The sequence below is a fragment of the Felis catus genome, chromosome B1 (genome assembly GCF_018350175.1).
Source record: "Felis catus isolate Fca126 chromosome B1, F.catus_Fca126_mat1.0, whole genome shotgun sequence".
Taxonomy (NCBI): domain Eukaryota; kingdom Metazoa; phylum Chordata; class Mammalia; order Carnivora; family Felidae; genus Felis; species Felis catus.
Genome location: NC_058371.1, coordinates 202,243,646 through 202,271,373, shown reverse-complemented (window position 1 = coordinate 202,271,373; position 27,728 = coordinate 202,243,646). Strand labels below are relative to the sequence as shown.

The window sequence follows — 27,728 nt, the reverse complement described above, 5'->3', positions numbered from 1 at the left end:
TTATGTTACTCATAACCTGTTCCATATTCTCAACATGCCTTTCTTTCCCGTTGAATGCCCGTGGTCCTCAGTTCCACTCCTGAACCGCGAGCGGAGCCCCGGGCTCCTGGGAATAGGCGCTCCTTGGCTCGTCTTCAAGCCTGGGCTTCTGTAGCAGAGGATTCAGCCCACGCACAGTGTCGGGGATCTGCGTTTTAGTCCTTCCGTGTCCTTTACACTCATTGTTTTGTCCCTGCTGGATGATTTGTCGCCTTTTCCTGACTTTGGCTGCAGCCCACGCTGGTCCTCGCCCCCCTGTGCTCCTTGGCGGCATCCGAGAGAGACGCCGCGCTCCCCTCCCATAAGGGCCACCTCTTTTCCTGTCTCCGGATCAAGCTGCCAGCTCTGTTGTAATGACAGCCACCAGCGGCGACGCCCCGGTGCACGCACGCTCCCTTTGGGACCCCCCCCCCCGCTCCACTGTGCAGAGAGCTGCCCCCCCCCAACAGGCAGGGCTGCTGGGCTGGCCCCGGAGACGACGTTCTGTCTCCCTGCGTCTCACTGAATCCCGAGGTCCCCACTGCTCTGACATCCCCTTCTGTCTCACGGTGAGCACGGCAGGTGGACCCTGCGTTCAGCCTCCTCCGTGTGGGGGCTCTGTCCTAGGTTCTATCGAAAGAAAGAGGGTAGGAGCCACCAACGGGGTCCTCTGCCAGCCAGAAACGGGGAGCCTATCCTGTCCCCACCTGACCCTCCCACTGCCGTGGCCCACCGCCCACAGCCCTCCCCACACGCCTCAGGCCATCTCTCTCCCCGTCCCGGCCACCCCCACGCCCGCCACTGGGGCCCAGGCCTCAGCTCCTGGAGTGACCGAGGCGCCCAGCTGAGCTCTTGGCCTTCACGCCAGCTCTGGGGAGGGCGGGGGGTGGGGCGCTTCTCCTCCAGACAGCTGGGAACAGCAGGAGCCTCACACAAGTGTCCTGCAGGAGGGACTGAGCCGCCACCAACATGCCCCGAGGTCCTGGGCAGGCTCTCTGCAAAGTGGGAAGAGGAGTCTGCCTGTCCACACGGTGCTCTGCACAGTGCCGGGCACACAGTGGGGCCAAATAAGTGACGAGCTTCAGAACCACTGGACACACGCAGGGTCGAGAGCCCTGAAGGCTGTAGGACTCCACGTCATGGCTATGGGCACACGCTCGCTCTGTGAACCGCAGTCTCCAGGCCGGACGGAGGACACGGAGACACTCACGCGCCCCCCGGGCCCCCACCCCCTGGCGCTGGGGGCGCACCTTTCCTCTCACTCGCCCCGCGGCCTTCTGAGACGGCGCAGGCCGAGGGAGCGATGGGACTATGCTGATGTGCCATGAGGGTCACGCCGGTGTTCAGCTGGGGTCAAGGCGCGGCCCAAATGGGATGCCTCCGCCAGCGAGGGGCAAACCTCGCCCGGGTCCAGGACCCGAGAGCAAGGGGTCCACTGGCACCGCCGGGAGCAAGCGAGGAGCCCGCAGCATTGCGGACAATCCTGTTATGGGCGGGGTTGTGCTCTCCCGGAAGTTACGTAGCGAATTCCTAACCTCCGGTATCTGTGAACGTGACTGTACTTGGAGAAGGGGTCTTTCTAGAGGTGGTCAAACGAAAATGAGGCCATTAGGGTGGCCCTGCTCCAATGTGACTGGTGTCCCTACAAACGGGAAATCTGGACAGAAAGGCAGACAGGCGTAGAAGGTGGCGTGAAGGCACAGGGAGAGGCCGGCTGGCGACGAGCCGAGCACACAGGCCCGGAGGCATCGCTCCCTCGTGGCCTCTGACGGAACCGACCCCGTGTCCACACCTGGATCTCGGGCGGCCAGCACTGGGAGACGACAAACCTCTGAGGCTCGAGCCCCAGCCTGGGGGTTTTGTTACACAGCCCCAGCTGACAGGCACACTCCTTGCTGGCATTCTCTGATGGCTCTCATGCCGCCCTGTCTGATAGATCCTAGGACCCACACACCCACCGGACAACAGAGAGGCGGACCAGGAGGGGTCCTGGGGGAAGGCTGGGGCCTGGGGTGGGGGGCTGTCTCTGGACCTGAGTTGGTAGCATCCTAAGGATGAGGAAAGGGCCAAGGGAGACGTTTCCTCCTGGAGTCAAGGCCCCATCAAGGCCAAGTGTGACCCTTGGGTGATGCTGAGGCTCTTGCCAGCTCTCCGGCCCTTGCGGCCTCGGCCCTGTCCTTGAAGTCACCTGCCGCCCACACCCACTTCTCCCAGCCAGGCCCCCCTGACCTTCGTCCTTAGCATCCCACCGCCACAGGCTCCCGGACACGCAAGCCTCAGCCACAGGACCCAGCGTGTCCGCTCCCGCTTGGCTGGCCCCGCGCCACCCGCCCCACGTGTGACCTTGGCGGGTCGCATCCCCCACCCAGCGTCCGTATCCCCATCTGTAACGTGAGGGCCCTTCTCGCGCCAAGGCCTCAGGGTCCAGCCCCAGTCCTGGCCGCCTGTGGGACCGCAGGGGCACCAGCCCCCGGGGCCATCGAGGTGGACGAGGCCAGAGTGGCCCTCCCTCGGCCGGGTCCCCTGCTTCCCCTCGGCAGGCGCCTCTCACACAGGGCTTCTCGTCACGGCGAAGGTGAGTGGAACAGCTTTAAGAAAACAGAAAGCGCTTTACAGGGTGTCTCCAGAAGACAGAACCGAGAGCCCGGAGCCCCGGGCAGAGGTGGGCCGTGGTCCCTAGTACTTGAGAAGCCAACGGGGTTTGTGCTGGCTTATCGATGTGAAGTAGGACCACCACCAGGGCTTGCTCCCGCCGGCCGAGGGCTGCCTCCGTGCCCCGAGGGGCTCCTGGCCGGGCTCCCGGGGCTCTCCGTACGGGCCGGCACCTCCCAGCGGGTCACGGACTGCAGACCCGCTTCTCCGCGGCCCGAGGAGGAACTTCTTGGGTCCGGTCCCCAGGGGCTGGAGAATGAAGTCCACGCGGCCAGCCCTCTTCATCCGGGCGGGGATGGTGACTTTCTTGATGACCTTGGAGTAGCCGGGGGCTTGAGCTATGACGATGTGGGACCCCGGAGGCAGCAATCTCCAATAGTCCCCGTCTGGGGCTGCAGACAAACAGGACACGAGTGATTCTCCGACCTGGGCTCAGATTCGGGCTCGAGGTGACCAGCGCCGGGGTCCCAGGCGCATCGGCCTCAAGCAGACCCCGGATTTGCACCTGCCTCTGCACTGGGCTGGAGCACCCCTCCCGTCTGCTCCCTCTGAGCGCGTCCCGGAGCCGCCGCGACGCAGATCCCGGGAGGGTGCTCACCTGTGGTGATGTCGTGGCGGATGCCCTTGACCAAAATCCGGGCGTTTTTGACCGGCTTGCCAAACTTGTCCATCACCACACCTTTGATGCCCCGGTGCACCTGAAGAGACCAGGGGTGAGGGCGTGGCCATGACGGGCTCTCCGGGGAGCCCAGGCGGCGCCCGCCCCCCCCCACCAGCTCCCCTGTCTGTCCCCGGAGCCAGGGTCTCCGGGGAAAGCACCTGGCGGACCCAGCTCCGCACCACCCGCCTTGCCTTCTCCAAGTCACTCCCTTCTCTGGGCCTCGGTTTCCTCATCTGTGAAACGGGGTGACCAGTGAGCCCCCCTCTGGGCTTGTGAACGAGCCCGCAGCTGCTCGCTCGAGGGTCCACCTGACCCCCTCTCCTGGGCCCAGAGCGCCATCAGAAAACTGTCAAGCCCATCTGAACCACCACAGCCGCTGCTCTGAGCCTGCGCACAGGGACCCGGGCCCCAGGCGTGGACCCCGCGGTCAGCCCCAGCCGAGACACCGACGGCGCTCTGATCCCGGACAGGCTACCTCGTGTCTCAGCACCGCCTCCCATCTGTAAAATGGGGCAATGGTGCCAACAGTCAACACACAAGAGGCCCAGCGACAGCCGGGACGGGGTCCTCCTCCCAGTGAGGATTATTCTGGACCCTTTCTCAATGCTCACCACCTATTTCTGGGTGACCTTGGCCCCGTCCCTCCCTCACTCCAGGCCCGGCTGCCCGGGTCTCCCCAGTGTGAACCGGTCCAGACACGGCACCCTCGGGGCAGATGCACACACCCGGCCCCCAGACGGGGAAGCTCCATGTGCCTCAGGGAGAGCCCCCCTCGGCACTGCCTGGCCCCCTTCACGCTCTTCTTCTTATAAGGTCGACAATCACAGAGGTGCCTGGGGGCTCCGTCGGTTAAGCCTCCAACTTCGGCTCAGGCCACCATCTCACAGTTTGTGGGTTCGAACCCCACGTCGGGCTCTGTGCTGACGGCTCGGAGCCCGGAGCCTGCTTCGGATTCTGCGTCTCCCTCTCTCTCTGCTCCTCCCCCACTTGTGCTCTGTCTCTCTCTCTCTGTCTCTCAAAAATAAATGTTAAAAAAATTTTCTTAAATGTCGACAATCAACAAGTCAACCTCCCCTTGCTCTATTGGGCTGAAAACAACTTGGGGCCCACAGGTCGTGTCAAATGAGGCCAAGGTGACTGGGTGGGAGGGGAGACGGTGCAGTGAGACCGCTCTCTCCCGGGAGGCTGCTGCCTACACCTTCAGTGCCCCCCCCCCAGGCCTCCAACCCTCTGTCCTGCCCCCTCCTCTGCTCGGAACACCTCGCCAGCTCCTGCACTGGCCATTCCTCTCCCCCACACTCTTCCTCCAGGAAGTCCTCCTTGACGACCGGCCACATCAGGGGCCTCTTCTGGGGTCCCCAGTTCCAGGCTTCCATTCTCCCAGCCCTGATCTCACCGTAATGGCACTGTCTGCCCTCCTCCCCCCGACCTAGAGACCAGACACACAGTAGGGCCTCATTTAATGTCAGCTTGCATGGGTTAGACTTTGTTCTGTCCTCGCTTTGGGGCTGAGGAGCGATCTCCATGCAGACCCAGGGCCGTGGAGGTCTCCGGCAGTGAGGGAGGCGTGGCGTGCGCGCCCCTCCCTCCCGACCCGGGGGAGCTGCAGACACCCAGCCGAGGCCTGGTCAGCATCACTGTGAAGAAGGCCTCCATGGGCCATGGCAGGCTCGATCCTTATCAGAAGCCCCAGCTCGGCCCTCCCGGGGCGTCGTCCTGCGGCGGGAAGCAGGGGGGGGGGGGGCAGCCACACCCGGCTGCACGCCCCATCCCCCACAGCATCGCGCTCACTATTAAATCTTTATATCCGAAGACTTCACATGCAATATCCACAGAGCAATCCCAGCTCCATTTAAGGCTCCTTCAAACTCATTTTCACCAGACGGCCATAAAATGGAATGAGCAAGCAGTCTGACCCAGACCCATTACCGAATGATGACCCTCCCCACGCAGCGAGAGGTCGCTGGCTCGGCCATGAAAAAGAAACTCAAACAACGCTAATAACGTCCAGCTATTATCTGGGCTTTGCTTTCTTTTTTTTCTTTCTTATTGTGGCAGCGGCTTATCCGGGAGGTTCTGCTTGGTTCTTGCCTGGAGGAAGGTTCCTGATCTTTCTAGAAAGGGTTCGTTGGCAGAACTGAGGTGTGGGGCAGGCAGATCTGAGTTCCAGCTCTGGACAGTCGCTAGGTGACACGGTCTGACCCTCTGTGTCCTCCTGTGGTTTTCTCATAGGCACGGGAGCCACGTGCGACCCAGGAACCCCAGACCCGCGCTGTCCCTCCCCGGCATCCGTCCCTCTACCCACAGAGCGGGGCAGCCCCTTCTCCCACCCGGGACTGGTGTCAGGATTCAATGCCACATGTGGGGGCGCCCACTGTGGGCTGCGATTCACATACGTCCCCTCAGTGTCCCCTTCGGGCAATCCCGTTTCCCTCCCAGGGCCTGCTTCTCACGGGGACATTGTGCCAATATGTGATTCGCGGGAGTCTTGGAAACGCTCGGGGAAAGTCACAGAGGCGTCCGTGGAGCCGCCGTTAGGTGTCATTTCACCTCCTGGGTCCCCGTCTCCCTGTCGCATGTGGCTACCTCCCTCAGACCCCCACCACGCCCCTCCGCTGGGAGCCACGCCCCCAGGCAGGACTCGAGGAGGCAGGGGACACTGGCAGCTGGTCCCCACACGGTCACCGAGCCACAAGAAGACCACCCCCTGGGTCCAGTGAGGATTATTCTGGACCCTTTCTCACTGCTCACCACCTATTTCTGGGTGACCCTGGCCCCGTCCCTCCCCCACTCCAGGCCCGGCTGCCCGGGTCTCCCCGTCCCCCACGCCCCCAGGCCCAGGGCTCACCATCTCCACGAAGTTCAGGAGGGGCTCTTTGTTGTGCTGCCAGATGGTATAGAGGGCCTCCTCCGGGGGGAACTTCACGCAGCCCAGCTCCACCGTGATCTCAAAGCAGTTGCTGTGCAGGTAGTTGAAGTCGGACATGCCTGCAGGGCAGGGGCGGCCTGAGCGCTTCCCGCACTCGGCATCCGCCACCTGGCAGGCGGGAGGCCGCTGGACACCCCCGAGGGGGTGACGGGTGTTGTCGTTACCCCACTGTACAGATGAGCAGACCGAGGCCCAGGGCCCTGCTGCTCTCACCCGAGGCCCCTCGGGGAAAGGGCAGAGCTGCTCTTTAAACCCAGTCGCTTGGCACCCAAGGCCACGGGCTTATGCTCTGTCCTATGTGCCGCGCGGTGGGTAAGGAACGAACCCGTTTCCAGTAGAGATACGGGTAGCCTGCGGCAGCCACACGAGCCCTGGCGTCCGAGCCTCTGCCTCCCCTGCCGGTCTGAACCCCAGTGATACACTGCCCGTTTGCCTAGACGGTCCCAGGAACAGCCTGGGGGAGAAGATCCCCTAATCTCCATTTCCGGGGAGAACACAGGCTGGGCAAGGCTGGAGAGTCCGCCAATCGGGTGGCCGAGAGAGGCTTCGAGAAAATCGGGCTGACCACCACCCACTCGCTTGTGCCCTTCGCCCCATCTGCTTCCGGGATTTCTTGTCCCGTAGAAGCTGTGAGGGCTCTCCAGGGCAGACCTGCCGTGCCCACGGGCCAGCCCTGTGTCAGGACAGAGGGGGCCCCTGTCCCCTGGAAGTCAGAGCCTCCCCGGAGCCCTGGTACGCCAGCGGCCACCGTCATGGACTTGACCTTCACAATCCGAAGGGCAGCCACACTCCGATCCACCGGGTCCCTCTGTCCTTGGCCACTGGCCCCACGCTCTCCCCACGGGAATGAGCCTGCTTTCCTCTCCCGGGCTCAGACCCACTGTGGGGGTCCTTTGCGGACCCCGGAAATGGGGTCATGACCCAGACTGGAGCCTTTCCACTGGGGTCAGGGAACCATGCACCTGAAGCTGCCCGTGCCCCCAGGAGTCAGGGAGCAGGAGGGGACAGTGTGCTGAGCAGGGGTGTGACGGGCTGCAGAATCGGGGCCGGAGGGGCCGGCCCCCCTGCCTGCGCAGAAGTGGGAGGCTGGGCCCGCGCCCTGGGCGCCACCAGGCCCTTCTGCCCGAGCCCGAGCTCCTCACCTGCCACATGTCACACACGGGTGTCATGCCGGCGTGGAGGGATGGCAGGCAGAGCGTGGGGGCTCTGGTCGTGGCATTCGGTGCCAGGCACAGCCCCACTGCTCTGTGTGATGTGCGCCCGGGACAGCTCAGCAAAGAGCGCGCCAGTTAAAGCTGAGCAAAGTTTAGTGTAAGTATACCCCGCGCAGTTCTTGGGACATACTTATACGGTACCCAAAATTCCTCATTATCTTTCTGAAATTCAAGTTTAACCGGAGTCCTTCGTTCCCTGCGACAACCCCTACTTGTCCCCCGAGGGGACCTGGTCACAGGATTACCGCGTGGCGTGTGTCCGTGCTCATGAACTACACTGCAGAAACGGCAGGGGGCGGGGGGTCCAGCTGGACCACACGGGCCACCTGCACCTTTTACCAGGCGGGGCCAGAACTGAAGCCAGACCGCCCCCCCCCCCCCCCCCCGTCCTCCCGCACCCTGGGCGCTTTCCACGCGCGGACGCCAGGGTGCACCTGTGCTGCTCCCCAAAGCAGACATCCCAGAATCCCCTTCCCAGAAAGAGCTGGGACCGACAGGGGGCGCCAGCTCCCCCACTCCATAACCCCTCCTCACCTTCCCCCTCCCCTCCCCAGCCCCTTCCCTCCCCCTCCCACGTCCCCCTCATTCCCACCCAACCCCCCAACCCTTCTCCGACCTCTCCCTTCCGCCAAATCTCCCTCGGCCCTCCCCTCCCCCAGCCTGCCCCAGCCGCTCCCCAACCTCCCCCTCCCAGACCTTCCCTCAGCTCTCCCCTCCCCCCTTCCCATCCCCGGCTCTCCTCCCCTCACCCAGCGCCAGCCCAGCCTGTCCACCCCCGCACCTCCGGTGAAGCTGTACCAGTCCGCCCCGTTGATGATGCTGCCCCTCTTCAGGAAGTTGCCACCACACCTGTTCTCCGACCTGTCCATCATCATGGGGTGGACGTCCGCGTAGGCCCTGGCCAGCAGCTTGAACATCTGGAAAGGAGACCAAGGGAGAGGTTTCCCGTGAGGCCAAGGCCAGGAGCTGGGGCCCCCTGCGGAACACTCTCAGCACTGGGGGCAACGGAGCGAGGAGGGGCCCCCACAGCCAACACCCGCAGCACAGAGACACGGGAGTCGCGTCCACAGAAGCGGCTCAGCGCGTGCAAAAGCCGGGGGCGAGACAGCCAGAGCTCAAGGCACCGGAGGTGGCCACGTGGCACAGCGCGGAACCCTTGCACCCCGGCCGGGGAGTGTGAGCTTTCTCTCGAGGAGGGGGCACACTGGGGGCACACTGAAGGGACCTTGGCAGGGCTCGCAGAGGTTGGCTTTGCACTTTCCAAGGCGCTTCCTGCAGAAGGCGGGCCTTGGGGGAAGCAGGAGGCTAGAGTGGGCCTCACGTTCACTGACGTCACCACCGATTTCCTCTACGATAACGGTCGCTTCACATTCCCCGGGGACAACTTGTACCTGAGGAAGCCCCCACCTGCTGCCACATGACAAGCACCTTCCAGGTGGCTGGTGGGGGGATGTGGGACACAGCCCACGGGGCCTCCACCTCCTGGCGGGTTCACGGCCCCGGCCCCCAGCCCAGCACGTGCCCCATCAGGCCCCCAGCCCAGGCGGGGCCCACGGGGCTTCCTGTGTCTATGTCCCAGCACAGGACACCGGGTCTGACTCCGGGCGGAAGCTCCCAAAGGGGCGCCGTGTGGACGAGAGGGCCACTGCACTACCCTTGTCAGAGCCCCGCGGCCCCCGGAGAAGCCTGTCCCGAGAAGGAGATCCCTCTGTAAAAAGGGGGTGGGCTGGGCAGGTGGGGTCAGACCAGAGCGAGGGCCCCCGGGATCTGGGGAAGGAGGGTCTGGTTTCTCGGGGGGAGGACTGTGCAGAGTCAGCTCAGCCCCACAGACACAAACCAAGCCCCTAAAACACAACCCGGTGCGTGTCCCTCAGTCACTGAGGCCGGCCTGCAGACGGGGCACGATGTCTTGTGGGGGCAGCCCCTGCTGCAACAGTGTCCTCGGCCAGGAGTCCAAGGGCTTAAGAAACTCGCCCTCTGCCTCCATGTGCTGACGGGTTGGTAGCTAGAGCTCTGCCCGGTTCCCACCTTTCTGGCCTCCCGTCTGCCTGCAAAGCGGGGCCTGGGCCGAGGCAGGTAGGGGAGGCCGGACCACACGCTGCGAGCCCTGCCCTCTCGGCCTCCCCGCCCGTCCTGCCTGGGTCTCCCTCCCCTCACCCGTCAGTCAGCCCCGCCACCAAAGCGTGTGCCCTCAGGAGAGCGGGGAACGCCATCATCGTCCCCGAAGCCCAGGGACGCCCGAGCCGGGGGGCCGGCGCGGCACAAGGACATCAGAGGCCAGACGGCTGAAATGAGAGGAGGCGGTGCGGCAGGCTGTTAGGACGGCAAGGTGGCAGGGACATGGCAGCGGCGGGGCCCCAGGCCCGGGAAGGACCAGACCGCCTCGCTGGGGCCGCCCGAGACCCCGCAGAAACTGTCGCTCGCTCTTGCTGGACATGGGCTGGGTTGGGGAGGGTTTGCGGGGCAGGACAGAGCTGGAGCCCAGCTTGGGAGTAAGATTTCGGCGGAAGGGACAGGTGTAGGGGGGACAGGAGCGGGGCGGGCTGCCACGGCCGGCCTGGGGGCCTAGAACACCGCCAGGAGATGTGGGCTCTCATCCACGAGGCGCCACGGGAGTCTGGGGGAGGTGGCTCGGGACACCCCGGCCGGCCCCTCTTCACGCTCCCCCACGCCCTGGCACCCCTCCCGGGACCCTGGTTTCCACTGAGACCACTGCTGGCTATGGGCCTGAGGATTATCGATCCCTGATTGATGGCTGGTGGGAAAGCCTCAGTTTTCTGACTCTGGAGGGACTCATTGAGGTGAACTTCCCCCCTAGGGACGTCTTCACGCGTCTGCCTCTGCGATTCAGAGACGCCGGGCCTGGCGCTGAGGGCTCCTGCTGCCCAGAGGACACGGGCTCGTCCAGATGTTGGCCCTGCCGTCTGGGTCACCACCCGGCCCGGGACACTTGCTGAGCTCTGAGCACAGAACCCGGCCCCCCCTGCAAGACCGGGGCATGTGCTGGCTGCAGGGGCCGAGTGAGTGTGTGCGTGAGAAGGTGTACGAGTGGGTGAGTGTGTGTGAGTGTGTGAGTGACTGAGTATGTGAGTGTGAGAAGGTGTGTGAGTAGGTGAGTGTGTGAGTGTGTGAGAAGGTGTATGAGTGAGTTGTGATTGGGTGTGTGGGAGTGCGTGAGAAGGTGTATGGGTGTGTGAGTGTGCAAGTGGGTGAGTGTGTGATAAGGTGTACGTGTGTGTGATGTGTGAGTGCGTGTGTGACCAAGCATGTGAGTGTGTGAGAAGGTATATGAGTAGGTGCGAGTGGGTAAGTGGGTGAGCGTGGGGGTGAGTGTGAGAGTGGGTGTGTGTGTGAGAAGGTGTGTGAGTGTATGTGAGTGAGTGTGCGAATGTGAGAAGGCAGGTGAGTGTGTGGGTGAACGTGTGAGAAAGTGTAGGAGCGGGTGTGTGAGGGGTGAGCGTGTTAGTGTGTGGGTGGGAGACTGAGTGTGCAAGTGAGCGAGTGACTAGGTGAATGAATGAGTGAATGACTAAGGTAGTGAACAGGGGAATGAATGAATGAGGGAGGGAGTGAATGAGTGAATGAACAGACGAGTGAATGAATGGACGAGTGAATGAATGGACGAGTGAACGAACAAGTGAACGAGTGAATGAACTAACGAATGAATAAGCAGACGAGTGAATGAACGAGTGAACCAGTGAATGAGTGAGCGAGCGAATGAGCGAGTGAGCGAGTGGACGGATGGACGAGTGAGCGAGTGACTCGGCAGAGCAAGGGCGGAAGACGTGGGACCAGAGGTCTGGGCCACATGGCAGTGCTGTCCCAGCTCTGGTGGAGGCGGGGCGCTCAGCCTGGTGCCCGGGCTCAGCCTGCCCGGTTCCGGGGCACGCCTGGCCCCGTCTGGGGGTCCTGTCTGGGTGCCTGTGGGAAATCACCTCCTTCAGGCTCCGCCGAGGCAGACGCCTCCTCAGGGAAGCCCTCCTGAAGGCCCAGGACGGGCTGGGGGTTCACCCTCCTCGCTCACGCCCACACAGCCTGCGTGGCCCCCGGCCCCCCCCCGGGCGGCCCTCTGTCCCGGCCCTGCCCGTGTCCGGCTCCGCCTCCGAACCTGGATGGGGCCCTGAGGGCAAGGGCCGGTCCAGCTCCATCCAGACCTGCAGCGCAGGGGTCAGGAGAGGCCGGGGGGAGGCAGAGCCGACCCGCACGGCGGAGGGAGAGAGCAGGCCGGGCCCCGCACCATGTCTGGTCCACCGGCAGGCCTTTCGAGTGGCCTGGGTCGAGGCCCCAGGCCGCCAAGGAAGAGCGTCCAGCTTTGCCGTCCCGGGAGGGGATGGGAAGGAGCCCAGGGGCTGGCCGTGGCGAGAGGGGTCACCGCGGGCAGCTCGGGCGGCTCCTCCGGGGCCCTTGCCGACGGGCGCTGGGCCATCACGGATCGCCCCCTTCACCTCCGTGAAATGGAAAGTGGCACCTCCCCGCCCCCGGAAGCCCAGCCTGCAAGGACTCCAGGATCAGGCAGGGGGACGGTCAGGACTGGGGGGCTGCAGGCAGCGAGCCCTTAAAGGGAGAGTGGGGTGGAGAAGGTTCTGGGCATTATCACGTCTCACGCCCTGCTGGCCTGATCAGTGAGGGAAACTGAGGCCTGAAGAGAGCCAAGTCCTCCTCAGACCCAAGGGCACTCCAGGGCCAGAATTCTACTCTGAACCCACTGCACCCCAGCTCCCACGGAGCCCGCCTGGTGGCCCTTAACAGACCTGCAAGGCCCACAGGAAGCAGGGAGGCGGCCAAGAGCCCCGCGGGCGCCATGTGTGCTGCAGCACTGCCCTCTGCTGGCAATGCCTGGAACCCCACCCTGTCCCCGGACACAAAACACCAGGCCACCAGCCGGGCAGGGAGGGCACTGGGGCTGCAACCCCCACCCTAGGGGCTCCCAGGTGGGGACACTGATGGAAAGTGGGGTGTGGCCAGTGGAAGGATGGGCTGCTTCCCGCTGGCCAGAAGGCTTCCTGGAGGAGGGGGCTTTCGAGCTGGGCCTGGAGAGCTCCTACTGGTGCCGTGACTGCACGGGTCTCACTGAGCTCAGAACAGGGATAAAGCCAGCCCCGAGGGCGCCACCCCACACCGCAGCCTCCCATGCACGCACACACGGCACACCCACACTCACCTTCTCATCGGGCGTGGGAGAAAACTTCTCTTCCTGGGAGTGTTTGGAGAGATCAAAGGGGTAGGACACCACCAGGTCGCCCCCATGGAGGCTGGCTGAGAGCACGAACGGGGTGGTCCGCATCCACTTTATTATCGCCTTGGTCTCGGGGGCCACCTGCCCGGGACAGAGGAGGCCACCGTGGGTCGGGACCAGGCACGCCCCCGCTGGCCACCCCCGGCCATGTCCACAGGCTCTGTCACAGCCGTCTCTGGGCTCTCCGGGCCGGCCTACCCCGCCCTGCCTTCAGGATCTCCTTCCGATGCCGCCAGGCTCATGCCCACACCCCCGCCTGATGCTGGTTTTCCCGCCTCCTCAGGCCATCACTGCCTCCAGGCAGCCTGCCCGGGTTGCTGTCACTGAGTACCTGCCGGGCCCAGGGTGTTTTCAGTCCGTGTTCCCTGCATCCCAACAACCCAGTGAAGGGTTATCCCCGTTTCCCAGGCGGGAAACAGACTCAGGGGGCTCAGGCTGCTCTCCTGTGGGCCCCGGGAAGAGCCAGAGCACCTGCCCCCAGGCGCATACCCCTGGGCCGGGCCCAGGCCGGTGCGGGGTGGGGGTGGCGGGGGTGGCTCCTACCTTACCCCACCAGTAGTGCTGCGGGATGGGGATGCGGCTGCTGCGGATGCTCCCGGATGCCTCCAGGCGGTAGAACTCAGACGTCAGGTCGGGGAAGTTACGGTTCAGGTCCAAGTTCTGCGCGTTCTGCCTCCCGCTCGTCCACCCGTTGTAGCCAGCGCCCTGAAAACACAGCCCACCCCCACCTGGGGGTCAGCACACCCCACCCCGCCTCTTTCCAAAGGGAGGCCACAGGGCTGGGCTGGGCTGAGTGGGAGGTGAGGGCTGCAGCTTTCCTCTGGCTTCAGGTGATGGACTTGGGAGCGTGTCCGGCCAAGCTGTCCTTGACCTCCTCTCCCACCTGTCTGGCCCCTCCCTTCCGGCCGGCCTGCTTGCCGACCCTGCAGCCTGGCGCTGGCTGATCCCCCGCCTGAACGCCCCCAGGAGTCATGCGCACGGCTCGCTCCCCACCTCCACTGGGGCTCTGCTCAAAGTTGCATCAGACAGCTCCCCGCCCTCCGGCCTGCGTGAGATCTCCCCCAGTTTCTCCAGAGAACACGGGTGCTCATTCATCCAGAATTGCCGATGTCTGTCCCCACCCTCACGTAGGACCTTGCTGGTGCAGCTGCCTGTTGAACACCCGTCACCCAGAATGGTGGGCACACAGACCCTCCATGACTGCTAGCCAGTGAACGGACGGGAGCGTGCCCGCAGCCCGCGGGATCCGGTGTGGGGGGCACTCACCTCGGCGGCCGCCACCTCGTACCCGTCGGGGTTCATGGAGGGCAGCAGGTGAATGCGGGTGGTGTTGAGCAGGCGCTGGATGCGGGGACTGCCCAACAGGTACTCGGAGCACAGGTACTGGGCCAGGTAGATGAGCATCTCCCGCCCTGCCACCTCATTGCCATGGATGTTGCCGATGAGCTTCACCTCAGGCTCCACTTGGGGGAGATACAGTGACCTGAGGGGTGATCTCAAACCCTAGGGTCCCCGGAGACTTGAGGGCCCACGTGGCAAGGCTGGCGGGATGCTTGGGGACCTGGCCATACTTGTTTTGGCCCAAGCCTCTCTATGACTCATGTCTCATCAAAGTCACTACTTACTAAGCTCAATTCCTACCTTTAGCTGTGATTATTAGCATGACACATCAAGGATATTAACTAATAACATATGGTGTCGTTGCTCTGTGTGAATTTTACTCATAGCCACTTTCCACATTTGTGTAGTAAGTTAGGGTGTACATTGGTGCTGAGAAGGGAAGGCAGCTGGCCCTCAAATGAATGGAAGGGGGGGAAGAGAAGAAAGGAAAGAAAGAAAGAAAGAAAGAAAGAAAGAAAGAAAGAAAGAAAGAGGGGGAGGGAGGAAGGGAGGGAGAAAAAAAGGAAGTTAGTTTGGAAGAATGGATGATGGATGGTGGATGGATGGGTAAATGGTGGATGGATGGATGGATGGATGGATGGATGGATGGATGGATGGAATGGTAGATGGATGTTTGGATATTTGGACAGAAGGATGGATGGATGGATGGGTGGATGGGTGGATGGATGGATGCATGGATGGATGGAAGGAAGGATGGATGGATGGATAGATAGATGGGTGGGTAGACGGTGGATGGATGGATGGATGGATGGATGGAAGGATGGATGATGGATGGATGGATGGATGGATGATGGATGGATGGATGGATAGATGGATGGATGGATGGACGGATAGATGGATGGATGGATGGGTGGATAGATGGATGGATGGGTGGATAGATGGATGGATGGATGGATGGATGATGGATGGATGGATAGATGGATGGATGGATAGATAGATGGCAGGATGGATGATGGATGGATGGATGGAATGGTAGATGGATGTTTGGATATTTGGACAGAAGGATGGATGGATGGATGGATGGATGGGTGGATGGGTAGATGGATGTTTGGATATTTGGACAGAAGGATGGATGCATGGGTGGATGGGTGGATGGATGGATGCATGGATGGATGGAAGGAAGGATGGATGGATGGATAGATAGATGGGTGGGTAGACGGTGGATGGATGGATGGATGGATGGGTGGATGATGGATGGATGGATGGATAGATGGATGGATGGATGGATGGATAGATGGATGGATGGATGGATGGGTGGATAGATGGATGGATGGATGGATGGATGATGGATGGATAGATGGATGGATGGATGATGGATGGATGGATGGATGGGTGGATGATGGGTGGATAGATGGATGGATGGATGGATGGATGATGGATGGATGGATAGATGGATGGATGGATGGATGGATGGATGATGGATGGATGGATGGATAGATGGATGGATGATGGATGGATGGATGGATGGATGATGGATGGATGGATGGATGGATAGATGGATGGATGGATAGATGGATGGATGGATGATGGATGGATGGATGGATGGGTGGATGGATGGGTAGATGGACGTATGGATGGATGATAAATGGAAGGAAGGAGCAAAGGGTGGATTGTGCTTGGAAGGGAAGAGCAGAGCAGGAGCCTGGCAGCCTTACTAACTGTGACCTCATGCAAATCACGTCTCTTCTCTGAGCCTCACGTTGTTCGTCTGGAAAACGGCGTCTCCTTCCCTGGCTGTGCACAGCCCCAGGACCTGCAGCTATTGGAGCAGACACTCACGTGCCTCCTGAATTCTGAGAGTATAAATGACCCTGATGCTTCCCGCAACGGTCACCCCCCCTTGGCTTCTCACAGGGGACGCCCTCACCACACTGCAAAGCCACACACCAGTCTGAAAGAGGAAAGGGTCCTGTCTTCATCCTGGGGCAGCCCGCGAGCCAGGGCGGTATGAGGCGGGGAGGGGGGAGCTTGGAGGCTGGGGTGGGCCAGGGGACCTCTGACCCTCAGCAGGAGCCAGGACTTTGGGCTCATGATGTCCATGCAGCCCAAATACTCGGATTTGCTGGCCGACCCAGCAAAGGCGTCAGAGCCACTGAACCCAGATGGTATAATTTTCAGTAATTAAACGACCAAGGGTCCAATGGGACCTGCTTCTCGATGGACCCCACGTGCCTCACATGGTCACGATGACAGACCAGCTGAGGGACAGGGCCAAGGAAGGGCTCCTGGCAGAGGCCAGAACCAGGCTCCCGTGGCCCAGACATGCCCTCAGTGCCCTGGAGAAGTTCATGGTGGACTCCAGCTCGACACGGGGCACCCAGGCCGCCCCTCCAGGGGCTGAGTCTTTGCTAGAGTATCTTGGATCCTTGAGCCGGTCCCCAGGCCCCCAGGGCCCGGCCTGCCCTCGAGATTTGGTTTCACCGTGAGTTCCTTCCAGCACCTGCGCTCTGGAGGGTCACAAAGTCTGACCTCCTGCTTTGCCGACACCAACGCAGCTCTGGAGGGTGCAATACAATCTGGAATTTTCCACGTAGCTCTGCCTCACCTCAGAACTCAGAAGGGGACCACTACGCCTGACGAGCTCCAGGGGCTGGGGCTTTTTAAATGGACGATGTCCTTCATTCAGATTGCTCTGTGACATCGCGTTCACCAAGCAGCTCAAAGGAGCGTAAAGTGTTCGGGACCAAGGGCCACACGGACGTGCCTGGGGTCTGGCTGCAGACCTTGCAGGGCGAGGTGGCAAAAACCACAGAATGCACGGAGCCCTGTCACCTCTCCCCAGAGACGCGCTGGGGCGTCACTTCTCTTCTCCCCGACGCTCACTCCTCGGGGCCGCGCCCTCAGCTCCCACCGCCCCCTCGGGTCCCAGCAGACCCTGCGCCACGTGGCCATGCGCCCCGGGGCACCGAGCAGAGCGCAAACGCTTCCTGCTCCCCGCCCCCCGCCCCCCCATCCCTGTCGTGACCAAGATCCCGCACCCGGGCTTGCGCACCCCAAGCCGGGTAGGCCCAGAGCCCTTTGCCAGAGGCCAGCCCACCCCGGGCCTCTCCCTCGGGCGGCGACAGCAGCCCCGCCTTACTCAGCTCGTGCTGGCCGGGGCGGGCCGAGAACTCGATGACCAGCAGCTCCTTGCCGTCGAAGCTGCGCCCGATGCTGTAGGTCTTGGCGATGTGGGCGCAGCGGGCCGCCGTCCGACGCAGCACGCGCACCATCTGGGCGTAGGAGTGGTGTGTGAAGTGGATGAAGGTCGGGGGCAGGCCCGAGGGCAGCGCCTCCTCCGCGTCCAGGCCTCCTGGGGAAGAATGGGGGTGTTGGGGGAGCCTCCGGTTCCACGCCCCTGACCGGCGCTCACCCACCGGCGGGGTCGCCCTCCTGCTGGTGGCCGCTCTGTCCGCCCCCGCCCCCCCCCCCCGCTCCCCTACAAGTCCCGGAACCCTCGTCGCCCCCTCCCCTGCCACATTCGGGAACTCGGGGGGCCCCTGGAAAGGCTCCCCAGCCCATCTGCTCGTGTTTTTCATCACCATTCCCTTTATAACACTTCACATCCACAGCTAATAACAGCACCTAACAGATGGACACAGCAACACAGTTCCTAAAGTCGTTACGATTAAAAGTACTAGGTCGTGGGGGCGCCTGGGCGGCTCCGTCGGCTGAGCCTCTGACTCTTGATTTGGGCTCAGGTCACGATCTCATGGTTCGAGAGTCCGAGCCCCACGTCGGGCTCTGGGCCGACGGTGCAGAGCCTGCTTGGGACTCTGTCTCTCTCCCTCTCTCTCTGCCCCCCCCCCCCCCCCCCCCCCGCCACACGGACACTCTCTGTCTCTCTCAAAATGGATAAACAAACATCGAGAAAGAAAAGCACTACATGGTTACCAAGGAAACCGTGTAAAACACAGAACCGGACACAGAGAAGAAGACACGCCTGCAGAAAGCCCAGCCCAGAGCACACCGCGACTTGGCGGGCAGCCTCCGGACCGCGTGTGCGCTCCCCACGGACCCCTAGCCGTGGTCGCAGCACCGGAGCAGGCTCCTATTCTGCTCTGTCTGCACGGCTCCGCCGTGGAAACAGTCTCAGCCCCTTGCCGGCCCAGCAACCACAGCTCCGGAGGGCTCCTTACAGACCCCCCACCACTGCTATGTCACAGCAAGTGTCAGCGATTATCAGTCCAGCAGTGAGTGTGCCTGTGCAGGGCACGGGGAGGAGGGAGGAGGGAGGGGAGGGGAGGAGGAACAAAGGAAAGGAGGAGGAAGGAGGGGGAGGGGAAGAAGAGTGGAGAGAGTGGGAGAAGGAGGGAAGGGGAGGGGAAGGGAGGGAGAAAGAACAAAGGGAGGAGGAAGGAGGGAGGGGGGAAGGGAGGGAGGGGAGGGGAGAGGAGGGAGAGGAGGAAGAAGGGGGAGTGAAGGGAGGGAGGGGAAGAAGGGGAGTGGAAGGGAGAGGAGGGAGGGGAAGGGAGGAGGAGGGAGAGAGGGGGGAAGGGAGGGGAGAAGGAGGAGGAAAGGGAGGGAGGGGAGGGGAGAGGAGGGAGGGGAGGAAGAAGGGGGAGTGAAGGGAGGGAGGGGAAGAAGGGGAGTGGAGGGGAGAGGAGGAAGAGGAAGGGAGGAGGAGGGAGGGAGGGGAGAAGGGAGGGAGGAGGAGGGGGAGAAGAGAGGAGAAGGGAGGGAAGAGGAAGGAGGAAAGGGAGGGAGGGGAGGGGAGAGGAGGGAGGGGAGGGGAGAGGAGGGAGGGGAGGAAGAAGGGGGAGTGAAGGGAGGGAGGGGAAGAAGGGGAGTGGAGGGGAGAGGAGAGAGAGGAAGGGAGGGAAGGAAGGGAGGAAAGGGGGAGAAGGGAGGAGGAGGAGTAGGGGAGAGGAGAAGGGAGGGGAGGGGAGAGGAAGGAGGGGAAGGGAAGGGAGGGGAGGGGAAGGGAAGGGGGGAGGGGAGGGGAGAGGAAGGAGGGAAGGGGGGGAGGAGAGAGGAGGGAGAAAAGGAAGAAGGGGGAGTGAAGGGAGGGGAAGAAGTGGAGTGGACGGGAGAGGAGGGAGAGGAAGGGAGGTGAGGGAGGGAGGAAATGGGGAGGAGGGACGAGGAGGGGGAGGGGAGAGGGGAAGGGAGGGGAGGGGAGAGGAAGGAGGGGAAGGGAAGGGAGAGGAGGGAGTGAGGGGAGGGAGGGAAAGGAGGGGAGGGGAATGGGAGGAGGGGAAGGGAGGGAGGGGAGGGGAGAGGAGGGGAGGAAAGAGGGGAGTGGAGGGGAGAGGAAAGAGGGGAGTGGAGGGGAGAGGAGGGAGGGCAGCTCCTCCCCACGCTTTTTAAGGCCTCCTGGGGAGCAGGCCCTGGGCTCCCCGGTGGGGTCCGCGCCCCCTGCCTAGGGCACCGGCACCAGCTGTCCCGGTGTCTGGGCGGCCGACTCGGCCCGCAGGCTGGTTAACAGTTAATGCTTCTCCGAGCGTCTCGCTTGCCCTGTGCTTTTCTTCCTGCTCCAGACGCTTTTGGGGGAGGAAGCAGGCAGCCGGAACCAGCAATTTGGTGGCGGGATTGCCCAAAATAATCCCCCTCCGGCCAAGTCCATGGGCTCTCCCGGGGCGCGGCCTTGGCCCCACGGGGACGTCTGGTTCCCTTCCTCTGCAGCCACCGCACGAAGCGCGGCGCGCGGGCCCGCGGCACCGGCACTGAGGCCCGTGGGGCGACAGGGCCCCTCCGGGCCAGATCCAGGGTCGGTCCCGAGCCCCACACCCCGCCACGAGCGGCACGACTGCGCGCGGGGCTCCCCGGAGGCCAGCGCGCACGCGTGCTCGGATGTCCGTCCGTGTCCTCCCTGCCGTCGCCAGCGTGCCCGCCCGGAGCCACGGACACGGCAGGCGCTCAGTGACCGTGTGGCATCCGCCCCGCCATCCGTGACCCGCCTGCTTCGCGCCAGCTCTGCCGGGCGGGCGCCCGCGCCCCTGCTGCCCCCCACCCCCCAGAGCCTCCGCTTCGTCATCTAGGACGTGAGGTCGCGGCATCCTGACCGCTAGCCGCGGGACGCGAGTGCGGACGCCGGGATCAGCCCCCGTCCCGCTGTCCCGCACGGCCCGGTGCGGCACACGCTGGCCACCCGCGGCCGCGGCCACTGAAATTCGTGAGAGGCGAACACACTCAACACGGAAATCCTCGACGGCACGGAACACATTCCAAGCACGCGTGCGCGGCTGGGCCAGCTCACGAGAGAACGATCCCACCGCCGCCGGAAGTTCCATCAGCCAGGGCTGCTGTGGGTGTCCCAGGAGGGCAAGGCGCCCCGGACACCCGTCCCGCTTACCCGGACGCCCCGCCAGGGCGCACGGCAGACGGCGTGGCGGGCACGCGCTCCAGCCCTCACGCAGGGCTCACTCCCCCGCAGCGTCAGCGTCCCCGCCAGGCGGTCCCCACCCCCCCAGACGAGCAGCTCGCCACCTCCCGGGGCGCGCTCTCGCACCCCTGCCGGGGGCTCATCCACCCAGAGACACCGAAGCCCCGCCCTCCAAGCCCCACCCACTGCCTTCCTGAGCCACGCCCCCCGCCCCAGGATCCCACGTTCAGTCTTTCGGCCAGGCCACAGGCAACCCCAGGCTTTGGGCCTCGTGGGGAAAGCACCCTCCCACAGCAGCCTGGGGCCCGGCCACACTCTCCCTCACACCGGAGCTCCGGCCCAGCCTCTGAGGCTCCCCTATGGGGGGGGGGGGGCCTTTCCCCACCGTGACTCGGTTGTCCCACCCGAGGGCACCAGCGCAGCCCCCGGGGCCCCGCGCACCTCGCAGCTTCTCCAGGGGGTCGTGGCAGCCCTCCTCCACGCTCGCAAAGTAGCTGCCGCAGTCGAGGAAGTAGGGCCAGGCCATGTCGATGGCGTCGAAGGCGGGCTGGCAGGCCTCGCGCAGGTCCTCACACACGTGCCGGCAGGGCCTGTGCACGCGGCCGCCCCCGCACCGGGGGGCCAGCACGGCGCAGCCCAGCAGCCGCAGGTCGGGATTGCACTGGCCCTCCAGGAGGTGGTGCAGGACGCTCAACAGGATGTACTCGGAGCTGGACTCCACCGCCTCCCGGGACCGGAGCCCCAGCAGGGTGGGGAAGGCCGTGTGGTTGTAGGCGACGTCGCTGCAGGTCCGGAGCTGCGGGTCCACACACGTGGCTGGGGGCAGGCGGGGTCACCAGGTCACTCCCTCCCTCCGCGACCCGCACGGTCATCCGTCAGACGCAAGCCGGCGGGCGTGGGCCAGCCGGGGCTCCCCTGGGGGAAGCCAGAGCCCGGGGCGGGGAATGGGGGGGGGACAGACGAGGCTCCTGAGACCAACTAGGCTCACTTCCTCCTGAGTGAAACCCGGGCAGGCCGCCCTGGGCCTCAACTTCCACAGCTGCAAAATGGGTGCAGCCAGCCTTGCCGAGGGTCGGAGGCACCGGGACGCACGAGAGAGGCCAGCAGACCCGGGTTTGGCAGAAGCAGGCACGAACCCTCCCAGACTCCCAGCCCCAAAGCCAACGAGTCCTCGCGGGTGCGCCCAGCTTGAACCGCCTCGTGTCTCTAGGAAAGTGGCCGATGCCTGAGTGGTTAGCTCGGGCTCAGGGCCTGAAGAGAGGGCTGGGTGAAGACAGCCACGGCCTCGCCCGGCCTGACCCCGTTCCACGTCTCCCCAGGATGTCCGGGGTACAGGGCCTTGGGCGTCACCGGGCATTTTCACACCCGTTCGTAACTCCCATGTCTCCAGCCTGGTGTGCGGGGGCCCCTGTCTGCCCCGCAGGCCTCCCCAGGATGGAGTTAAGTAGACTGTTGTCCCCACGCCACCCCCCCCAACGTTCCGCGTGTGGCAGCTCACGGTACAAGTTACGAGATTTTGCCACTTTTCTGTGTCAAAGTCTAAAAGGACCAGGTTCTTTCTACTCAGCATTTTTCTGCTCAAAACTTTTTACATGTGTCATTGACTTTCATACTGAGAAAATACTCTCCTGCCTTTCAAAAAAAAAAAAAAAAAACAAAAACCTGGCCCCTCCCCCTTAGAATACAGGGGATGCCCACGTGGACCGACGCCAGCCGTGAGGGGAGCAGGGATGTCTGGAAGGAGCACTTTCTGGGGAGCCGGGGCACAGCCAGGGTGGAAAGCCCCGGCTGCCCACAGGGAAGGTCCCTCCTCTTTCGTTTTGTCTGAGCTCCAGCTTTTTAAGAAGGGCTTTGGGTTTGATGATTGGGCCTTGTTACTAATCACCGGCTCGGGAACCGTGGGTCAGCTCTCTAAGGGGCTGGGACAGCGTCGAGGGGCTGCGTCGCTCCCACAAAACAAAAAGGAGAGAAGTCCGCGTGCCGTACCACTGTCTGTAGCTGAGGGCCCGTGGCATTCACCTGGAAAGAGAAATGTCATGCTGTTAGGGGCGCGGACCCGTCATCCCGTCGCCCTGAGAGTATGCACTGAAGACAGCCCGTCGCTTACACCCCGTGTCTCGCCGGGTCTGCACCACAGCCCTCCGGTGCCGAGGGAACCGTCACCCGCCCTCCGCGGGTGAGGACACCGGGTCCCCGACAGGTGCCACGAAGCGCCTAAGGAAAGACAGCCGGAGCGCGGTGCGGGTTCTCTGCGTCCATCTGGCCCCAGAGCCTGGGGCAGACCGGCAGGGTGCGGCCAGACCCGCTCGCCGGGACACGGGAGCCCTGGCCGAAGGTGTCCTCTGGTCCCCGAGCTGGAAACACCCCCGCGGTGGCCTGGTCTCAATCTTCCGGCAGCTGGACAACCAGTCCCGGCAAAACTCTTGACTCTTTAACAAGCAGTTCTAGAATCCTGTGCCACACGTGGCTCTGTCCCACCACTGACTCTGACCCCACGTCATTCAAAGCCCCTGAGCGTCACACGGTTGCCTGCTCCCTGCCTTCCAGAACGCTCTGCAAGAGCGGTGCTCTGCCGTGTCCTGAGTTGGAAAGAGTTTCCTCTTCGCAGAGAAACACACAAAACTCCCCAAGGCCCAGGCACACAGACCCGGCAGTGAGAGCCCTGGGAAGGCCAATAAAACCAACCTTCATCGATGCCACCCGCCCAGTCCCTATCAGAAGGTCCCCGGTGTTCTGGGGGCTCCGAGAGGGAGGAGCTGACCCGGAGAGATGGAAATCGGCGTCAGATTTAGAGCGTGGCTGGCCCCAGACCGCCCCCGGGCAGGAGTCCCGGGAGCAGAGGGCAGGATGGGGGGCCGAAAAAGTGGGAGCCCAAGGGGGAGGCAGGTGCAGTGGGGAGCCCAGAAGGTTAGACGCGCAGGGAAAAGCCTGTGTTCTAATCCTGTGACGTCACGCACAACCCAGGCCTGACCCACGAGTCTGAGAAGGGTGGGAGCCCCTGGTCCCGGGGGGCTGGCCAGGCAGCTCCCCCTTTCAGGAACCCCTGCACGCGGTTTGCCCTCCGCGGACCAGGCAACCGCAGCCCGGGCCCCGCGGCAGGCCGGTTCCCGGCGCTCTCGCGGGCCGGAGACTACAAGGCCGCCCCTCGCCGCCTGGCTTCCACTCCCAGCCCTGGTGACAGAGGAGACACTGGACTGTGCACGGACCGTCCACGGGAACACCTGTGGCCCTGGGGCTCGCCCTCCCTCCTTGTGCGAATAATAGGGGGCCCAGTGAGAGAAATTATTCTCTGGCCTTGGGAAAGGCGGCAGGCAAGAGAATCATTTTCCTCAATCTTCCTCAATTCTGCCAGCTTTAATACAACAGGGGGCTACAGTGTGCCCGCCAGCGCCCTCGGGTCCCCGAGGATGAGCACACTGGCGGTGACAGAGCTGGGGGACCCCGGGCGGCAGAAACCGCCTTCCCCCCGCAGCACGCAGGGGCGGGCGTTTCTGGGCTCCCACCCGACACTGCCCGGAGCTCCAAAGTCTTGAGGGTCTGACGTGCTCCCCGATTCGTGCCCACCGCCCTCTGCAGAATGAGAGGCGTGACGGGCTGGACCAACACTTGAGGGAAAAAGGAAAGAGAAAGAAACTGACCCAGCACCCTGCTTGGGACATCGCGGGGTTACCTGGCCGCCTCGTGGCTGAAGGCCCAGGCGATGCCAGAGCAGAGCAGGGCCCCGCGCGCAGGCATCCGTGCCCCACGTTGCCCGGGTGGCGTTTGCCCTACCGAGCTGCACGCTCAGTCGACTCCCTGCTACAGCCCGCGTGAGCACGCACAGGGGCGGAGGCCGTGACCCAGAAGGTCGGCGCACGAGCCCGGGGCCTCACGACGGCCGGCCGGGCCGAGGGCCCCTGACCCCGCTCCCTACGCCCGCATCCGCGGAGGGCGCCTGTGCCTGCGCTGAGTTGCGGGTGGCCCAGTCTGCAGATCCGTTGAGACCCTGGGCACGTCCAGCGAGCAGGACGCCCCCTTGGCCCGCGGGCCCCGCAGCCTCAGGAAACCAGGAGTGGAGAAGTGACCCCCACGTCTGCCCCCTCAAAACTACCACGGGCCACCCAAGTGGCTGGATCGGAGTGGATGCGACAAAGGGTCCCTCCGGGTTTTAAATGGCTTCAATCTGTAACTGAGGTTTGGGGATCGGGCGCCTTTCTCGGCCTCAGTTTTCTCATCTGTGAAATGGGGGTGACGATAGGGCCCGCCCGATGGGGTGACACCTGGGCCCAGTAAAGGCTCCACAAACAGTAGCTCAGGGGGCTCACAGGCCGGAGGAGGGACTGGCCACCGTGTCCTTGATGTCCGTGGGATGGACACGTGGGAGGCATCTGCCGACTTGGGCACCAGGACTCCCAGGGTGGCGGCCAGGAGCGAGCCAGACTGACGGAGGGATGCGCGTCCTGGGGCTGCCGTTACCAAGTCCCACAAACTGGTGTAACAGACGGCCCGGTTCTGGAGACGGCGGCCTGGAGTCGGGGGGCCGGCAGGCCAGGCCCTTCTGCAGGATCCCGGGGAGGGTCCTCCCTGCCCCTCCCGCCTCTGGGCCCCCCGCCGATCCTTGGCATGCAGCTGCATCACCCCCATCGTCACATGTCCCTCTGGTGGGTCTAACGTCTGCTTCCTCCTCTTCAAGGTCACCAGTCACCGGATTTGGGGCCCACCCTGCACCCGTATGACCTCACTTTACTCGGACTGTACCTGCAAAGACCCCATTTCTCAATACGGTCACTGACACAGGTACGGGGGCGTTAGGACTTCAACGTTTCTTCACCGGTGCGTGGAGGGGGGTCACACAGCTCCACCCTTAACCAGAGGCAGGCCCCAGGGTGTGCTTGCGGGGAGCTGAGGGGCTGGGGCGGGTCTGGCCGCAGCGGGCAGCGTGCCGCCACTAGCCACGTGGGGTCACCGGGAGCTCGAAGCACCCGGTCCTTGCCCCCACGTACCGTACGTGTTAAGTGCTCATCAAATCTCAGACTCAGTCCTAAAAACAGGATGGAAAGTACTTCATTCGTGGGTTTTGTACTGAGGACGACACGCTGAAACGTTACATCGGCTGACCCAAAATTTGTTATTCGGGTGAATTTCACCTACTTCTCGTTACCTCTTTAGTAGGACCCCTAGACGGCGTGGAACCGTCACGGGGCTGGGCTGGTGTCCTTCCCTACAGATGGTGCTGATTCTCTGTCCTCGGGCGGTTCACACATGCCTCTTACACTAGGTGACCACAAGGTGTCAGCATGTCTTTGACGGAGGGACCCAGGCTGACCTGGGGCTGGCCGGCTCCCTCCCTTCCTCCTTCCCTCTCCTTTTTTTTTTTAGTGTTTATTTATTTTGAGAGAGAGTGCGTGTGTGTGCGTGAGTGGGGAAGGGGGGCAGAGGGAGAGGGAGAGAGAGAATCTCGAGACGTAGGTCTCGAGCTCACAATCCCGAGATCATGACCTGAGCCAAAATCAAGAGCTGGACACTTAACCCACTGAGACATCCAGGTGCCCCTCCGTCCCTCTTAAGTGGAAGATAGTCCCGGCCAAGGACTCCTCTAACAGATGAGACACCTGAATGGGGCCAGAGAGGTCAAGCCATCTGCCCAAGGCTGCACAGCAGAGAAGAGGACTAAGGATTTGAACTCAGAACCGCCTGGCCCCCAGCAGCTTGAACGTTGCCTCGGCCCCCTAGGCCCCCCATCAAGACCTGGGGAAAGGCAGGAGGGGAGGGTCCAGGCCTGCTCTGAGGCGCCAGGACAGGTGCAGTGGGGACACGGATAGAGTCCTCAGGTAGAGCAGCCTGGACACAAGCCACCTGGACACAAGCCTGCCGTCTGGAAAAGCCACTCGGCTTCCTGGGACCACACACGCTCCTCTGTCAGGAGTGAAGATGGGGCTGGAGGGTCGATTTATTCTGGAAACGGTCACCAGTGAGGCCACAAGGGCCCCAGCCAGAGAGCCGCCCCGCCCACCCCTCAGGTGAGGAAGGAGCGTCTTCGCCCTGGGAAAAACACTGGCCAGGGAGAATCTCCTGGAGGAGGGGGCCGTGCTCCCTGACTGGCCCGATTCTAGACAGTCGCTGGGGTCTCACGGGCCCAGGGGGAGGTCCCTTCACAACACAGTGTGAGTTCCACCCACACTCCCCGTGTAAACCTGAGCACACGGCACACACACACCTACACTCTCCGCCTGGGCCTTTCTGCAGAAATGGGGGGAGGGAAGGGGGGGGGGCGAGGGTCACAGGTGGGGTGAAAATCCAGACGGAGAAGGAAGAAAAGGAAAGATCGGCATCGGCGCATTTGAGATGGGCGGTTGGCTCCTGGCACGTCCACTTGGCTGGACTGAGCAAGTGCTCAGGTGTCCACAAAGCCTGCACTTGAGAGATTTCAAATCTGACACGCCCGGAGCCCTGTGCCCGGGGGACCCCCACCCTCTGGGGACAGAGACTGCTGCTGATAAGGACTCTGAGGACAGGGGACTGGGCACGTGGATACAGGGGAAACCAGCCCACTCCGGGAGGGCGGGTGTGGCTGGGACCAGAGCCCAGGACTCCAGGACCCCTGCCTGGCCGGCACCCCACACTCTCAGGTGAGACCACCTCCCCTCCAGGGTCCCTGGATGTCACCTTTCCCCCTGCCCCAGAGCCCTCCAGGCGCACCCCCTCCCTCCCAGGTGACCACGCCCCCTCCCTGGGGACCCAACCCCTCCCAGGCCCTCAGAGCCCACTTCCAGAGATACTGTTGCCCACATCAGGGCGGGGGAGGGAAGGAGGGGTCTGGACAGGGTTTGCGGCGGCCCACGGGCTGCCCCTTCCTGGAGGGAACAGGGATCTTGGCTGCCCTCTCCCCTGTGAAGTCCTGACACCTGCTCCCTAGGACCCCACCAGCAGGGCGCCCCACCCGCTGTGCGCTGACCCCAGGAGGAGGACCACCCTGGCCTGGGCACGGCGCCCCTCCGCTGCCCCAGCTGCCCGCTGCGCTCCCCGTGGGGTCCCAGCCCCCCTCTACCCTGCGAGCCCAGTGCCCCCTCCCAGCTGGCCACGAGGTCCAAGGTCACGGGCGCCCCTCGGGGACGTGCTCCGGGGCCAGGGGTCGCGCGCGGGGGTCGGGAGTGGGGGGAGGGAGTTCCCGGAGCGGGGTGGTCCGCCTTACCGGCGCGCCCCCGGCCGAGGGGGCACCCCGGCCCGGCGGCGACAGCGGCCAGCGAGGCCAGCAGCAGCAGCGGCAGCGGCGGCGGCGGCGGCGGCGGGGGCGGCATGGTGGGCGGCGGGCAGGCGGCGGCAGGAGCGCAGTG

At 63.7% G+C, this 27,728-nt stretch overlaps 1 protein-coding gene across 2 annotated transcripts; it reads right to left on the bottom strand.

Annotated features, from left to right (window-relative positions):
• Nucleotides 1–2,594: 2,594 nt before the first annotated feature.
• On the bottom strand, nucleotides 2,595–27,728 carry CPZ (carboxypeptidase Z). Of its 2 annotated transcripts, none has more exons than XM_045056683.1 (11): nucleotides 27,587–27,728; nucleotides 22,402–22,434; nucleotides 20,857–21,231; nucleotides 17,191–17,403; nucleotides 13,704–13,861; nucleotides 13,254–13,415; nucleotides 12,636–12,791; nucleotides 8,256–8,391; nucleotides 6,180–6,319; nucleotides 3,269–3,368; nucleotides 2,595–3,062 (listed from the first exon to the last, which is right to left on the bottom strand). In XM_045056683.1, the coding sequence occupies exons 1-11, from the start codon at nucleotides 27,690–27,692 to the stop codon at nucleotides 2,695–2,697; spliced, it is 1,947 nt and encodes a 648-aa protein (XP_044912618.1). In that variant the 5' UTR covers nucleotides 27,693–27,728; the 3' UTR covers nucleotides 2,595–2,694. The 2 variants fall into 2 exon arrangements, with proteins under 2 accessions (XP_044912618.1, XP_003985597.4); XM_003985548.6 differs by lacking the exon at nucleotides 13,704–13,861 and adding an exon at nucleotides 13,977–14,173 and having other exon boundaries at nucleotides 27,587–27,719.